Consider the following 16694-nt stretch of genomic DNA (forward strand, 5'->3'; position numbering starts at 1 on the left):
ATTACCCAGTAGCTGGGTGTGCCGCTTTAAATAGGTAAGCTTGGTATTAACTCCGCCTGTGTAGTTATACACTGCCGGTCCCAAGCCCGGATAAAGGAGGAGGGTTGCGGTAGGCCTGTGACAGCCAGCATAAAAACTTTGTCATATCCTATGAAAATGAACCAATATGAGAATTTCGTTGGGGCGTTCCCTACTGAGCGACGCGCTGTACTCTCTAGGCCCGGAGGCAGTGATAAATGTGCAAGGGTTGCTAGGTCGTCGCCCAGAAGCGACGCGTCACACCGGCGCCCGGGTGTGGTGTCAAATATGCAAGGGTTCCCTCACTTTGTTGGACGGGTGGGGGTAAAGAAGTTAGTCCAAGACCATAAAATTAGGTTAGCCACTTGGAACATAGGGTCTTTAACTGGTAAGTTGGTAGAGTTAGTGGATGTTATGTGTAGGAGAAAGATTGATATTTTATGTCTTCAAGAGACCAAATGGGTAGGTGAGAAAGCTAAAGTGATAGAACCTTGGGGATATAAGATTTGGTATACAGGAATAAATAGGAATAGGAATGGAGTAGGGATTGTTATGAGTCGTCAGTTTATAGATAATGTAGTTGAGGTCCGTAGGAAGGGTGATAGAATTTTACTTATTAAATTAGTATTAGGTACGGATATTATTAATATTATTAGTGTTTATGCACCTCAAGTAGGTTTAGATGATTCCATTAAGCATCAATTTTGGGAAGATTTAGATGGAGTAGTACAAGAGACATCTTATGGAGAAAAGCTTTTCATCGGCGGTGACCTTAATGGACATGTAGGCATTAGTAGGGATGGATTTGAGAATATCCATGGAGGCTATGGTATAGGAGAAAGAAATGAAAGTGGAGAAAGGATTTTAGATTTTTGTTTGTCCTATGATATGATCTTAGCAAACACTTGGTTTAGGAAGAGGGAGTCTCACCTAGTAACATTTAAAAGTGGGGTTAATACGAGTCAGATAGATTTTTTCCTACTTAGAAAGAGAGATAGGGGTTGTTGCATCGATTGTAAGGTTATACCAGGAGAAAGTGTAGCTACACAACATAGAGTCTTAATTTTAGATCTTAGAATTAGACAATGCCGCAAAAGGGATAGACATAGGATAGATCCTAAAATTAAGTGGTGGGCACTGAAAGGAGCTAAACAAGGAATGTTTGTAGAGCAGGTAGTTAAGGAAGTTGATTGGTGTCTCGAGGAGGATTCAGAATCAATGTGGAATAAGATAGCGGGTGGTATGAGAAAAGTAGCTAAGGAGGTATTGGGTGAGTCTAAAGGCGGTGCACCACTAGGTAAGGATACATCATGGTGAAACGAGGATGTCAAATTAGCTATTAAGGTTAAAAGAGAGTGTTATAGAAATCTAAGTAAGAGTCGTGATAATGAGAATTTGGAAAAGTATATGATAGCAAAGAAGGAAGCTAAAAAAGTTGTTCGAAACGCGAGGGCTAAGGTATATAAGGAGGTTTATGACAAGTTGGATACCAAAGAAGGCGAGAAGGATATTTATAGGCTTGCAAAGATGAGAGATAGGAAATCGAAGGATTTGGGTATGGTTAGATGTATCAAAGATGAAACGCAAAGGGTTTTAGTCAAAGATGAGGAGATTAAGGAGAGATGGAAAGATTATTTTGATAAGCTATTTAATGATAGTCATGCTCAAGATCTTGGAGACTTCTCCATTCCTTTTCATGAGATAAATCGTGACTTCATGCGCAAGATTCAAAAGAAAGAAATTGCAGAGGCTTTGAAGAAAATAAAATCAAGAAGGGCAGTTGGCCCAGATGGTATACCTATCGAGGCTTGGAAATGCTTGGGAGAGAAAGGTTTAGAATGGTTGACAAATCTTTTTAACTTGATTTGGCGAACAAATAAGATGCCTAATGAGTGGAGGAAGAGTACTTTGGTGCCTTTATATAAGAATAAGGGTGATATACAAGATTGCACAAACTATCGTGGTATAAAACTCATGAGTCATACTATGAAACTTTGGGAGAGGGTGATTGAGTCTAGGTTGAGGAAGGTTGTCATGATATCGGAGAATCAATTTGGTTTTATGCCTGGAAGATCAACTATGGAAGCTATACATCTTCTTAGACAACTTATTGAAAGATATAGAGAGAGGAACAAAGATTTGCATATGGTTTTTATTGATTTAGAGAAGGCATACGATAGAGTACCTAGGGACGTTCTCTGGTGGACAATGATGAAGAAAGGTGTTTCTCTCAAGTACATTAGTATAATTAAAGATATGTATGAAGGAGTAGTAACCAATGTCCGCACTTGTGGAGGGGTGACAACCAATTTCCCGATAACGGTTGGGTTACATCAAGGATCTGCTTTAAGCCCTTTCCTATTTGCAATAGTGATGGATGAGCTTACGAGATCAATTCAAGAAAATGTACCGTGGTGTATGTTGTTTGCTGATGATATTGTTTTGATTGATGAGTCTAGAGCTGGGGTTAATGCTAAGTTAGAATTATGGAGACAGACATTGGAAGCTAGAGGTTTTAAGTTGAGTAAGAGTAAGACTGAATATATGGAATGTCGGTTTAGTAAGCAACGAAGTAGTGATGGGAGTGTAGTGAAGCTTGGTGAGCAAGATATACCGGTGAATGATTATTTCAAATATTTGGGATCCATCATTCAAAAGTATGGAGAAATTGATGGAGATGTAAATCATAGGATAAAGGTTGGGTGGATGAAATGGAAAAGTGCTACTGGAGTGCTGTGCGATCGTAGAATGCCATTGCGGTTGAAGGGAAAGTTTTATAGGACGACTATTAGACCCGCTTTACTATATGGTACGGAATGTTGGGCTGCCAAGAGACATCATATTCAAAAAATGAGTGTAGCTGAGATGCGGATGCTTAGATGGATGTGTGGAAATACAATAAAAGATAAGATTCGGAACGAAGAGATACGTAAGAAGGTAGGTGTTGCACCCATTGAAAATAAGATGCGAGAGAATCGTTTACGGTGGTTTGGACATATTCGGCGAAGGCCTAATGATGCTCCAGTTAGAAGGTTGGAGAAATGGGAAAATATATTAGTTAAAAGAGGTCGGGGTAGGCCTAGGAAGACTTGGATGGAGATGATAGGAAAGGATATGAATGCTTTGAACCTCACCGAGGACATGGCGTTGGATAGAAATGATTGGAGGAAAAGGATTCATGTGGAAGACCCAAAATGAATTTCTTTTTTGGTTCATATCGCTGACCCCAATTGTTTTGGGATGAAGGCGTAGTTGTTGTTGTTGTTGTTGTTGGTATTGCTACATGGAAAGAGGTTGAAAACAAGTACTCCAGGAACAAATGATTAATAACCTCACCAACAAGCATAAAATTAGTCAAAAAACAGAAAACCAGCATGAAAAAGTCACAACGTACAATATATCTAACCTTTTAACTTGGCCTATGTCAAGAGCCACTTAAGTACCTATTTATGAATGCCTTGCCTTTAGTTAAAACTTGAATTAGCCATCTATTGCCAAAAATAGAACTAAGAACACTACTGTGATCATGTGTACAAACAAAACTCTAAAAATACATGATGCATTGTAGCTCACCTGTAGGGGCAGAATGAAGTTAGATATTAAGGCATCAATAGAGCTCATCTCACAAAGAGCAGCAATGGCATTGCATGCTTTCTTTCCTTCCCTTCCACGTCCAAATGCATGATATGCTGATCCATAAACAGATTTGTCTCCAGTAACTTTAGCAATTGATTCCACCCCTTGCTCTACATCATCTACTTCAACATTGTCAGATTGATAACCACAGTCATCACCTTTGACGTCATAAAGATCCGCAGAGATATTTCCAGCAAATGCTTTTAAAGCATCACTGCTAACCGAAGGCCATCCAGAAGGTGTATACAACTCTGTATGCATCTCACCCTTAAGACGATGAAGTTCAATATCTCGGTACTTTGGAGCAGCCTTCTTCCCTTGCTCAGGAATATAATCAACATTAGGCACCTTAAAAGTCTTTGTATGTGGAAGACATTCATTTGGATCCTTTCTGTTAATACAAAGGTGTAAAAACATTGAGAAAATCTTGCATAAGAGACCGAAATGGAATATATGCAAATCAGAAAGTTTAAATCCAGAAAGATTGGCTACTTTGCTTGGCCCACTGAACATGATATTAGGGAATGGAATTGGTGGCATGAAATTCTAGCCGAACTTCAGAGTTCAGACTCCTATAGTGGTGGTAAAATCTTCTAGAAAGGATGTGATCCATGCTGTCTCAAAGGCAATGTAAGGCAGAGTGCATAGATGTGCAGTAACTTATAGTGCCTTAGAGTGCTTTTATAAGTTTGATAGGTTTCATTGTCTATGGATTCCCAATTACATTCCAATAGGATCGAATAGGTTATGGGAGGACAAACCACCAGACTGATTGCCTTCTGAAAAACAGTTGTGATTATAATGCATTTTCCTTGTAATCTGGTTGGGGTCTGCCTAACCCCTGCTTGTCAAAACAAAAAAGCTTTAGCTATTAATCCCAAATAGAAAGGGGATGTTTGGCAATTCCCATACCAAGTAGTAAATCAATTTCCTCCCCAATTGTCCCAAAACCAATGGATTAACAAAGCATCAAACTCTAATGCTCAGTTTTTTCCCAGTTTTATGGAAGCATGAATAGGAGAAAATTGGGAAGTAGGGGTAGAAAGGAGAAAACCAACAAGAAATGAGGAAAGAAGCAATTTTTGATTGCCACACAAACCATTTAACAACAAAAAAGGAATTTTAATAAAAGCAGTGTTGACAATACAATGTGATGCACCAAGTGGTAAGTCATCCAATTACTAGCCAAAAAAACTCTACCAAGCAAGGTGTACTTAAGTAATATCATGTAAAGATGTTCATTCAATTTCATGATCCTAAATTGTTTATACAAAAATTGCCATTCTCAAAATGATAAATCAATATTTTAAACAGGTGTTCTTTTATTCAAGGAAAAGTGGGTGATAGATTTCACAATAGCTACCCACTTCCAACACATTTGGCAAAATTGAAGGAAATTAAAGATAAAAAAAAGGAGTTCCCATGGCAAAATGAAATAACATAAACTATTAAAAAGGAAGAAAATTTAGGTTTTAGCTTCAAATGAAAGTCAAGCCATTGTTTTTAACCTGCCTAATATATCCTATATTGACTTTTACTTTTTCAAGTTGATAGTTGGTGCAGTTTCTTTTAACCTTTAAGACATATTTGCAAACCCATGAGAACTTTCTCAGCTCCAAAAGTAGCTGAGAAACATTTCTTCGGGAGAAAGGTTGAGGAAAACTTTCACAGCAAAACTTTCTTGCCTTTGGAAAAGTTTAGTCATTCTTATGAGTTACAATTTGCACATACACAAACCATATGAAAAGCTTACTCACCAGGTAACTACGTCACATGGATGGATACTCCATTTTGACTCCGATTCCAATTTTAGTCATATTGGAAATTTTAAAAAAAAAGGCCATATCCATGTGACATAACCAGGCAATCACTGGTCTACTTTCCCAGGTGAGAAAGATTTTGTAGGTTCATAAATATGTTCTTAGTAGATTTTGGATCACCATCAGCCTAGAAACAGATAGCTACCCACTTCCAACACATTTGGCAAAATTGAAGGAAATCAAAGATAAAAAAAGGAGGTCCCATGGCAAAATGAAATAACATAAACTATTAAAAAGGACGAAAATTTAGGTTTAGGTTCAAATAAAAGCCAAGCCATTGTCTTTAACCTGCCTAATTTATCCATTACTACCATTCTCAAAATGATAAATCAATATTTTAAACAGGTGTTCTTTTATTCAAGGAAAAGTGGGTGATAGATTTCACAATAGCTACCCACTTCCAACACATTTGGCAAAATTAAAGGAAATTAAAGATAAAAAAAAAGGAGTTCCCATGGCAAAATGAAATAGCATAAACTATTAAAAAGGAAGAAAATTTAGGTTTTAGCTTCAAATGAAAGCCAAGCCATTGTTTTTAACCTGCCTAATTTATCCTATATTGACTTTTACTTTTTCAAGTTGATAGTTGGTGCAGTTTCTTTTAACCTTTAAGACATATTTGCAAACCCATGAGAACTTTCTCAGCTCCAAAAGTAGCTGAGAAACATTTCTTCGGGAGAAAGGTTGAGGAAAACTTTCACAGCAAAACTTTCTTGCCTTTGGAAAAGTTTAGTCATTCCCATGAGTTACAATTTGCACATACACAAACCATATGAAAAGCTTACTCACCAGGTAACTATGTCCCATGGGTACTCCATTTTGACTCCCATTCCAATGTTAGTCATATTGGAAATTAAAAAAAAAAAACCATATCCATGTGACATAACCAGGCAATCACTGATCTAATTTCCCAGGTGAGAAAGCTTTTTGTAGGTTCATAAATATGTTCTTAGTAGATTTTGGATCACCATCAACCTAGAAACAGATAGATCACTGCACTAAATAACATAAGAATAGCCTTACTCTGAATCCCACCAAAGACCATTAACGGAAAGAAAGGCATATAAGCATGATACTAGATACATATAAAGTCAGTCAATCAATCAAAAATTTTGGAAAGAAAAAAGAGTTTGTAAAGGTTGCAGAAACACAGTGAACACCTGTTTAAGGTACCACCAAAAAACAGCTGACGCAGTTGAATATCACTGCCAACATTCATGTACAAAGCATCAGGACAATATTTTGATGCCCATCTCCTAAATCTGTCAGCAGCAACTTTCTGCTCAGCAGTTGCTACTTTCTCTAACTCTGAGAGGTACTTTCTATCAACCAACATCCCTTCATATTCCATTTTAACCAAAAGTTCACCAAAAGGACGCCAATATTCTTCATAGAAGTCGTACATTGTTCCTCTTTTAACACCATCAAGCATCCATTGCATTTTCATCAGCTTTTCTTTCAAGCTCCTGAAGAGATTCAGAGTAGCTATTGAATCTCGGGCAGAGTAACAAATCCATGGTATCCGCTCATCCCTTTGAAGGCTTTCAACTGGAGCAACAGACACAATTTTGCCTTCAGATCCATCTTTCCTTAGTTTTCTTCTTCCAAATACGGTTTTCAGGGAAACCTTGCCAGAAAACAATTCATCCGCCTTATGCGAACCATCTCCAGACATCACCTTTGGATCACCTGTAAGTGCTTCAAGGGAATACCCCCCTTCAGTGCGTCGAGAGGAATCCCACAGTCGTGCAAGATGCATTGTATCCGCATGAAACCCAGAAACTTTGATCCCATGGTTCTCCAAAACATGGCGATCGAAGCTATAGTTATGCCAAACCTTCAAAACGAAGGATGAATAAAATAAACATCTAGTTGTGAAATATGGTTATATTCAGTTCAAACATATGAAAGCTAGAGAGCTAGATTCAACATCAACAGGAAACTGTTCTCATGGTTAACTACTATTTCGTTCTCTTTTTCCTTTTTCCCTTCTTGATAGCCAAGATGGGAAATTGGCCCCCACTAGAATTTGAACCTGAGCCCTTTTAGTTAAAGACTAGTGAGATGACCAGCAATACACCAGGAGAAAGGTACACCAATCACTATGAGGTATAATTATATCAGAATCCTAAAGGTTATTTCAGGTTTGGATCATGAAAGGACCAAATTTGCATTTGAATTGGATATACATTTGCATCATCAATTTTTTCTTTTTAGATCCAAATTGAGCTCAAATAAATTTTTGGGGTAATTTGAGATTAAATTCATATCACAATATAATCCGATTACATTTATTAGATTTACACATATATTTTGGATCCACAGTCAACCTTATCTCATTGTATATTATTCACGTCCAAATTTAGTCAATTACACTAGATCCATACGGTTTTATCAACTTTGTACTCGAACGTCAACCCACTTTGTACCCATACTCATTTTATACTTAATATGTTCTTATATCCAACAGAAACGGTTGTGTACAATCTTTACCCAGGCCAACCTGAACATCAATCTGTTTTGTACCCAACCTGATGAATACCCAAACATATTTAAATACCGATTTCAAAATCAATAATATTAATCCAATCACTTTTCTTTAAGATAAATAATTTTTTTAACTAAGAAGAAAATTTTATATTCTAATAGAATTCAAATATTTTGATCTCTAAACTTTTGCATGCTTTAAAATAGTGTTTTTATTGGTTTTTCTATTTATCAGTGTTTATGATGAAATTCATTAATATATATAATCTTTTTAGAGATAATAGTTTACATGATTAAAAATCGGCATGATCCATTTAAACCCCAATCTATGAATGTCCTAAAGGTCTACCATTTAGCATATGCAGAAAAAACCCAAATATACATATACAATTTATTATACCCAAACAAATCCAAACCCATTCTAATTGGGTTGAGGACCTGAGGTTCTTCTTACTCCACCCAACCAGGCCAGGTTGCACCTTCTTTACAATGAGTTCCAGGGCCGTATGCTCCACAAAGTATGCCTGTTGCAACTTGACTGTCTCAGCTCAGCAAACTCCTCAGGCTATGAGTACTCATCCTGCCAGATTTTGGAGGCCCTGGAGTACCATTATGCCATTATGTTTGTCTTATACTGTGAGACATAGCTTGCCCTTTCTTAGGTTTTTTATTTTTATTTTTCCTCCCACCCCCTCTCATTCATTCGACTAGTGCAAAGATCCCAGGCATCAGGATTGTTTACATTTGATAAAGTGTATTTTCAGTTTGCAACATCAGCTTCTACAAGCCAGCCTCAAAGCAATATTAATCTGCTATCACAATATCAGCAGCCTGTATCACAAATACATACACCACCTATATCAAGAGCACAACCCCGGTTGCCATCAGCGGCCCGGAGCGGGCCACTTGTTGCACTATCACTGAAAGCTAGCCATCAGGCTGTAGCATCTTCCACTGTTCCGCTAACATATACATGTTTGTTGTTATCTGTTTCCTTAGGTTTGGGAGGAGAATGCTGCAAAATGACCTCTACCAGATTTGATAATTAAAAATTTTTTTGTTACATGTGAAACAATGCTCGCCGCTTTCAGTTTGGGATGGGTATGTAGAAAAAAAAATTTAAAAAACACCAATGCAAGCTGATTAGTGTGTGTGTGTATATCTATATCTATATATATATATATATATATATATACAGTCACTAGAATATGAGAACTACAGTGTGAACTAGGCATTTCCGTTTTTTTTTTTTTTTGCAAATCTGTCTATGAAGATGAGTTCAGCATGATCCATTTGACATGAATCGTCTGTTGGATCGCTTTTTCGACAAAATACATGATTTTCGGATGCTTGAATATTTACAGAAATTCTGAGCCATCGATTTTCAAGCCATAAAAATCCTACGTATGCATCGCAATCGGACAATTCACGAGCCGATCCATTTAAAACCAAGTATGTAGATCTTATCCGTACAGTCAGATTCAAGAAAAAGGAAACAAAAAATACCCATGAATATCATGGTTCACACTCTAGTTCTCATATTGTAGTCTCTCTCTCTCTCTCTCTCTCTCTCTCTCTCTCTCTCTCTCTCTCTCTATATATATATATATATATATATATATATATATATATATATATATATATATATATACACACACATATATACACACACACATATATATATATATAGAGAGAGAGAGAGAATGCAACTTGACTGGGCCAAATATCCTATGGTTCAACAAATTCCATTTATCTATTTTGCATGTTATTGGAGATGTGCATCAACGTGGCATTCACATAGACACTAAACATATTCTCATGTAATGTGCAAAGCTTATGTTGATTGCCATGCACAATATAGTGTACCATGCTTTGACATGTATGGACGTAACAATAGACCTAGATATCAACGTGATACAAAGATCTACCTTGATCTTACAACAATGAACTTGACAATCCAAAATACTCACCATAGGTCCAGAACATAAAGATCAGTGAGATGTAACCATAGTTGCGAGTTGCGACAGTGTGAAGTGAACACAGGAACTTATGTGGAGTCATACACAGAAAGCAACAATTTTAAAGCTTAAAAAGGTTTGAGAGCAAGAAGCAAAAAGGAAGTGATAAGGAGAAGTTTAAGAAGCAAAAATGGCATTTCTGTGTTAAGTTATGGAGAAGAGAGGAAAGTAAGAAAAAAAATATTTAGTAGATGGATATTATAATCTATAAACCCTTTTATGATGATCTAGTTCACTTCATGTAAAAGAACAATATGAAAACAAACATGCAACTATAAAAATAATAAATTGATAGAATAATTGCTGCAAGAATCTCAATTCCTCAATCTAAACAATCATAATTCTTGAACATGAGGAATCTGGATTCCTTTCCTTAGTGGTTCCTGCTCATTTTTTAATATGGTGGCTTTCCATTTTTGAATCAATCTTCCTAGGAAGCAGGAGCTCCTCTCTGTCTAAGTGTTTCCAATAACAATGAAATTAGCCATATCACTTACTATACACACTCAACTTTTATCTCTACAAGCATTTAGGTACACTACTGACATTTGATTCTTTTCAAGATGCAGATTCAAACTTTTGAGCACCCTAAAGGTTTGACGATAAATCCACTTGGATATGATATACCATCAAAGCATTATGCCAGTAAGTGGCAGATCTAACTGTAGTGAAGGTTTAAGACATGCAACAATTTATTTATTTGTTAGTTTGTCGTTTGTTTATTAAGGTTCTATTTTATATAAGTAAAAATTAGCAGGTCTTTTCTGAAAAATGTGAAAGACCATGAGAGAGGACAAGAGAACTGGATATCCAGCAGTGTGTACAACCAGAATCTTGCAGTATGAAGCTACCTTTTTAATGGAAGGATTTTCGAAGAACGGAACAAATGCCATCAGAACATCTTTACCACCATCAAGAATGTCAACCCATATTGACGTTTTACCATCTCCAAAGTCTGTTCCTTGCCCAGAATGGATACTGAAGCAGATCAGCTCCCCATTGGCTACTGGAGTTTCCTGCTTCACGTTAATTTTTGCAACCTGTAAAAGTATTATCATCAGTAAGTGACACTTAATGCATGATGTTCCATGTTCAGTATTTCTGAATGCTGCTAAAGCATGTTAGCTATAAACTGTTAAAATTTTATATGCTAAAATAACTGAGTGAAGCCACTGTGCATGCCTCTGTATCACATGCATGGACAAGAAGCCTGTACTCCCCAGTTAGCTTTTCAACAACCGCCATCGCAATTGAGACATTATTCACAACAAGGACCTTATCATAGAGACGAGAAAGTCTTATATGATCATCTGAAATATAGCTGCCAAGTTCTTCTCTGGCATTCACATTCGCAGAAGGAGCCCCAACAATATTGCTAATATCAGAAACTTCACCATCTGAAAATTTTTCATTGACACCTTTCTGACTTTTATCAACCCCCTTGCACAGTAAATGTCCATTTGTTGAGATATTCTTTCTTCGTTTTCCAGGAACATGAACTTTGGAAGTCTCAGGCTGCAAAGAGAGATCCAGATGTGCTTCATCCCCTGTATTTTTAGGAGCATCATTTGCAATGCCAGAAAGTTCATTACAGCCTTCACTATCTAAATTCCCAGATGAAGTTCCTAAATCTGAACTCTGATCATCTGCAGTACCACAAAACCCTGAATCCGCCTGGCTACCGACTGCCATAGGAGAAGTTTCTCCACTAATGCTGGAATCAGTTGATCGAACAGGATTCCTCATACCCACAGAATTGTCAATTGTTGAAAGTCCACTGTTTGAAGCATCTCTTTTGATTGCATTAGTTTCAAACAGATTTCCCTTATTTTCCTTTGTCAATTTCTTCCCCAAACACTTTCTCTGGATAACTTCTCTAGCAACACCCCTTGATAGAGAAGACCTATATTGTGTTGTTTTACCTACTTCAATTTTCCTGGGGTCATTTACAGCCATATCAGAATATTCACTCCTTCCATTAGAACTTACTTCCTTGCGTGAAGGTAAAATATGCAGAGCAAGATTGTTCACACAATCATGTGAAGCAACTGCATCACCAACGTTTGCAGGAAACAACTCACCACCTTTCTTGGTCATTGATACAGGGTTCTGATTTAGCCGCAATTCTGTCTTTGGATGGAAAACAGATGGTTCCATCAAAACCTCTCTTGTATTAATATTCCTACATTGCAAAGTCTCCAAAACTTTTAGTTCTTCCTCTATGGTGTCATTGTGTGGTATCTGAATTCTTTGAAGCAATTTTGATGCTCTCAAAATTGCAGTCTCTTGCACCCAGCTGCCTTCGTTACGGTATAAGCCAGTTGAAAGGTGTTCATTTGATTGTGCCCTGGGAGTATGTTTTTTCTCCTCAAGATACCTTGGACTCACCCGGATTACTATCCTGGGAAAATTTTGACTCTGGTAGTAAGAATTTAACTGGGAAAATGTATGAAACTTCCGCAGACCAGACCGGAACCCATATTTTGTACTGTGGGCCATGCCAATAAATTGTGGAGCATTATCAACCACTCCATGACAAACATCCATAATGTTTGCAACTGAACTTCTTCCAGTGTTCAGGGGGCTGAAAGCAGTGGAATCTGAACAAACGCCATCAGCATCTTGGGGAGAACCAACATCCTTCCTACTCGAAACAGTAAAATAAATCAGGTAAACAAATTCTGAATGATTTTATGCTAGAGTACATTATGGGCATTGAGCTATCATTAAGCAGTTCTAAAAAGTTCGACGTATGGCACATGCAGCAAGAAGGCAATGGAGTTTCCAGGAAATCATGACCAGAAAAGAAAATATGGATCCAACATCGGCGATTGCATCCAAGACAACCACAACTTTCTTTGATAAATGTGTTGTTTGGAAAATGAGGCAGACAAAATCTATCCCATGAACAAAATCTTTAACAAAGTTTACACCAATCCCAATTAATATGGCGCTTCACAGATCTCTATAAGACAAAACCCGTTTCTGAAAACACGCACACCAAAAAGGAGAAAGAAAGACATATTTAAACATGAGGTATAAAAATATCGTTACTTTTGACGCAACTTTAAGTCACTTCGCAAATACAATCTAACCAACAAAGAAAAAAAAACCGAGTTTATTCCTCGTAGGGTTTCCGACACCCACATTGATACCTAATTTCCACGCAAGCAAAAGCAAGAAAAAACATATACGCAATTTCGGGTGGAAAAGCAGAAGTAGTAGGAGGAGAACAAGAACAAGAATACCCGTGGACAGAACACAAAACAAGAAAATTGAAAAAAAAAATTGTGTTCGTACATCAATTATCCCACCACAATACTTCCATTCATCTTAAGCAAAAACACTAACAAGACACTCGAATACCCCATTCAGAAAAAAAGGAAAAAATTATTCAACATGAAGAGTATAGAAGTACTTTTCGATTGACCTTATTTTACTCAATCTGGAAACACAATTCACGCAACAGCTAAAACAAAACAGGCTTGTTTCTCATAGGTTTCCAACGACCCATCATTCGTATCAAATTTCCACGCGTTTTCAAGCAAAAGACTAATAACGCGATACTCCCATTCATCCTAGGACTGAAATACGCTATTGGGAACGGAGAAAATGAAGAGGCATAAAACCAAACAAAAGACCAGATTTTTCATCGATTCTCCACCACCCATCTTCCGGAAAGCATTCCTCCAGACATTTCCACGCCGAACACCCATAACGCGATACCAGAAACACCACCTTCAGTTCAAACGGAGAGAGAGGGAGAGAGAGAGAAAGAAAGCAGGTATACCTCTCAGAGCCCTTGCGGGAAAGAAAGTGTGAATAGTAGTAGGAGGAGGGGAAGGAGGAGCGGCGCCGGAAAGTTGGGGAGGAGGCAAAGAAGAAGGAAGGGGCAGGGCGGGTCTTGAGAGGGGCGCCTTGAGCGGTAAACCCCAAGCCCATCGCCTCCGCAACTCTCCACCCAGCTCTGTTCCTCGACGCTGCCGTTGCTCCCCTCCCCCACTTTAAACCCTTCACAAAGTAGTACCCAACGTAGCGAGAGAGGCGGACGGATTGGAGGCACTCGGTAAAAAAAATGAATGCTTTTTTTACTAGCCTTTCATATTTCCCTCCACAGCCATCTCAGACTATGTCTGTAATCCATGCCTCTTTCGGTTCTCTCCCTCCAAAACAGACACAAAAAACCTACCTAAACCCTCCCACCAAAAACCTCACCTTACGTTGAGAGAGAGAGAGAGAGAGCCCTAACTCCTAACCCCTAACCCCTAACCCCTAAGACAAGACAGGCAAATATACCCGTCGTTAATATTTAATACATAAATAACATTGACGTTATCTAATCATGAAATATTCGTTAAAAACCTTTTATTTGTCAGGATGCCCATGTTTGAAAATAACCCCGTAATTTTAAGTGGAAGAGGGATTGGCTTTGATAATTGTTCCCCACCAAATTTTGTTGAGGGTTAATGGCTGCTTAAACTAGAGAAGAGATGCACTGTACTTGGTCCCACCAATTTTTGTCCCAAAGCCCCAACCTTGTGGTGGTGGTAGCTCACCACGTGAGCAATAATATATCACGTAAGGACGTGTTTGAAAACCTCGAAGATCTTTGGATACGAAAACCGTGGAACCAAGGGCACGTTTCGAAGAGAGAAACACTCTTATAAGAAAAAAAAAAATTGGATTACTAGAGTTTTTGATATGAGAAGTTTTGCAAAAGAAAGTTTTTTGCTTGTTTGTGTAGCATGAGAAAAACAGAGTGAGAAAATGTGAAAAAATAAGAGAGAAGATGAGGAAGGTGGTGGTGATGGTGAGATGGTGGGTGGTAGTGGTAGTGGCAGTGGTGGGGAATGTAAAAATAAATTTTTTCTTGGTACTAAATATTCTTCTATGTTTCCTATCAAAAAGTGTCCTTTTTAGAAAAACTCTCTCAATGAAAAATTCTATCACATTTCGAAGGGTCAAAAATTTTGTGGATTTTCCCATTTTGCATTACTTTTCCTACATCTTTCTCTCTTCCAAACATACCCTAAGAATGGACCTTTTTCGGATATGTTTTTCTACCCATTGATTGTTCTCATTGATTTATTGTGGAAAAACCACTACTATGGTTTAGGCATCCCACTTTGGTCGGGAGGTGTCACGTTGATTGTGGACTGGGTCAATGTTTGCAGTATAAAACTCCACGAGTACTCTTCCCTGCCCGCAGGGAGTACTTCCTCTTTTGCTTAGCCCTTGCAGCAAAATTGTGGATGGTGAGGTATCATGCTTGGCGCATCCACACCATTCACTGATTGGCTCATTCTTTGTTTTGTTTTTAAATATATGAAACCTCTTTGCTCATATCCACGTGAAAGAATGGGTCATTAAATGGTTGTGTTTTTGTTTTCCAATTGGAAATGGATCACATGAGCTAATTGTTGGAGTGGGGAGCATGGTATAAATTTCTAATTTTCGCGAATCTAACTTCGTTGTAAGTTAGTGTGGGGTCGAGATCTTCTGCCCGTAAAGTGAGGGTTCGAAAGCGTTAGCCTCAAGGCAAATTTTTTTAATGTAGCTTTGTAATTTTACCCTACACTCCTTGTTACATTCAATAATGCTAGCAGATTCTTTATAAAAAATCATAAACTCCTATTCTTATATAGTATTTCAATCAATAAAGAAGAAGGCTCAATGTGATCGTGGATGTAAGCAATTCTTGTTAAACCACATAAAAATTTTGTTTTTCGTGTGTGATTGTTTTTTTTCGTGTTTTCTTTTTTTATCCATGGGTAGTTTGAAAAGTCATTTCTAACAATTGGTATCAGAGTCTCAGTTTGAAGGAAAGAGTGGGAGAGATGCCGACGAAAGAATAAAAGATGAAGGTTGACATGTTCGATGATAAGGACTTCGATTTTTAGAAGATGCAGATCGAAAACTATCTGTTTTAGAAAAAGTTGCATCAGTCGCTTCTTGAAAGTAAGACGGCGAATATAAGGCATGAAGATTAGGATCTTTTAAATAGATAGGAAAATATTGAGATTTGTTCGATTAACATTGGCCTCAAATGTCATGTTTAACATAAAAAATAAGAAGACCACGACTAGTCTCTTGAAGGCGCTCTCAAATATGTATGAGAAACCATTAATTTTGAGTAAGGTATTTTTAATGCATCATTTATTTAATCTGAAGGGTTTAAGTCTGACAGAAAGAGTCAGTCTAGACCCCAAAATAAGCAAAAGGGACCTAGTAGCTGGAAATATTAGAAGAAAGGGCACTTAAAGAGAAATTATAGGGTGCCCAAAAAATATAATGAATAGTTCGCCAATACAACATCAGAGGAAACTCTCGATGCCCTAATCTTGTGTGTTAACAACCCCATTAAAACTTAGATCTTGGATTTTGGAGCATCATTTCATTTGCCTCACGCAAAACAGGTATGAATAATTATGTTTTTGAAAATTTTAGAAAGGTTTGTCTTTTTTATAATGAATGTTAAGATATTATGAGAAATAGTGATATTCTAATTAAGACTACTAATGGTAATTTATGAAAGTTGCATAGCTTCAGGCATGTTCTAAGTTTAAAGAGAAATCTAATATCCATGAAACATCTTGATGACAAAGGGTATCTTATGACCTTCGAGGGTGGATCTTGAAAATTGTCAATGGTGCTATGGTCGAGGCAAAAGGTGTAAAATCCAGAGAAAAAAAAAGATCTGGACTTGGGTCGGATC

At 37.5% G+C, this 16694-nt stretch overlaps 1 protein-coding gene across 8 annotated transcripts in view; it reads right to left on the reverse strand.

Annotated features, from left to right (window-relative positions):
* The window catches only part of LOC149823114 (DNA polymerase I A, chloroplastic-like), a 113941-nt gene extending 99724 nt beyond the window's left edge, over positions 1–14217 (reverse strand). For 7 of the 8 annotated variants that reach the window (XR_016425884.1, XR_016425885.1, XM_089980561.1 and 4 more), the window contains exons 1-5: positions 13770–14217; positions 11162–12623; positions 10831–11019; positions 6635–7311; positions 3592–4045 (exon numbers count right to left, since the gene is read on the reverse strand). Coding sequence is in view for 6 of the 8 variants with exons in the window: in XM_089980561.1 (XP_089836687.1) it covers positions 3592–4045; positions 6635–7311; positions 10831–11019; positions 11162–12623; positions 13770–13921 (2934 nt within the window). In the remaining 2 variants the exon portion in view is untranslated. The remainder of the gene's footprint in view (positions 1–3591; positions 4046–6634; positions 7312–10830; positions 11020–11161; positions 12624–13769) is intronic. The other variant, XM_089980562.1, reaches the window with a different exon arrangement.
* Between the last annotated feature and the right edge of the window lie 2477 nt (positions 14218–16694).

The sequence above is a fragment of the Nuphar pumila genome, chromosome 11, assembly GCF_984573655.1.
Source record: "Nuphar pumila chromosome 11, dmNupPumi1.hap1.1, whole genome shotgun sequence".
Lineage (NCBI taxonomy): Eukaryota > Viridiplantae > Streptophyta > Magnoliopsida > Nymphaeales > Nymphaeaceae > Nuphar > Nuphar pumila.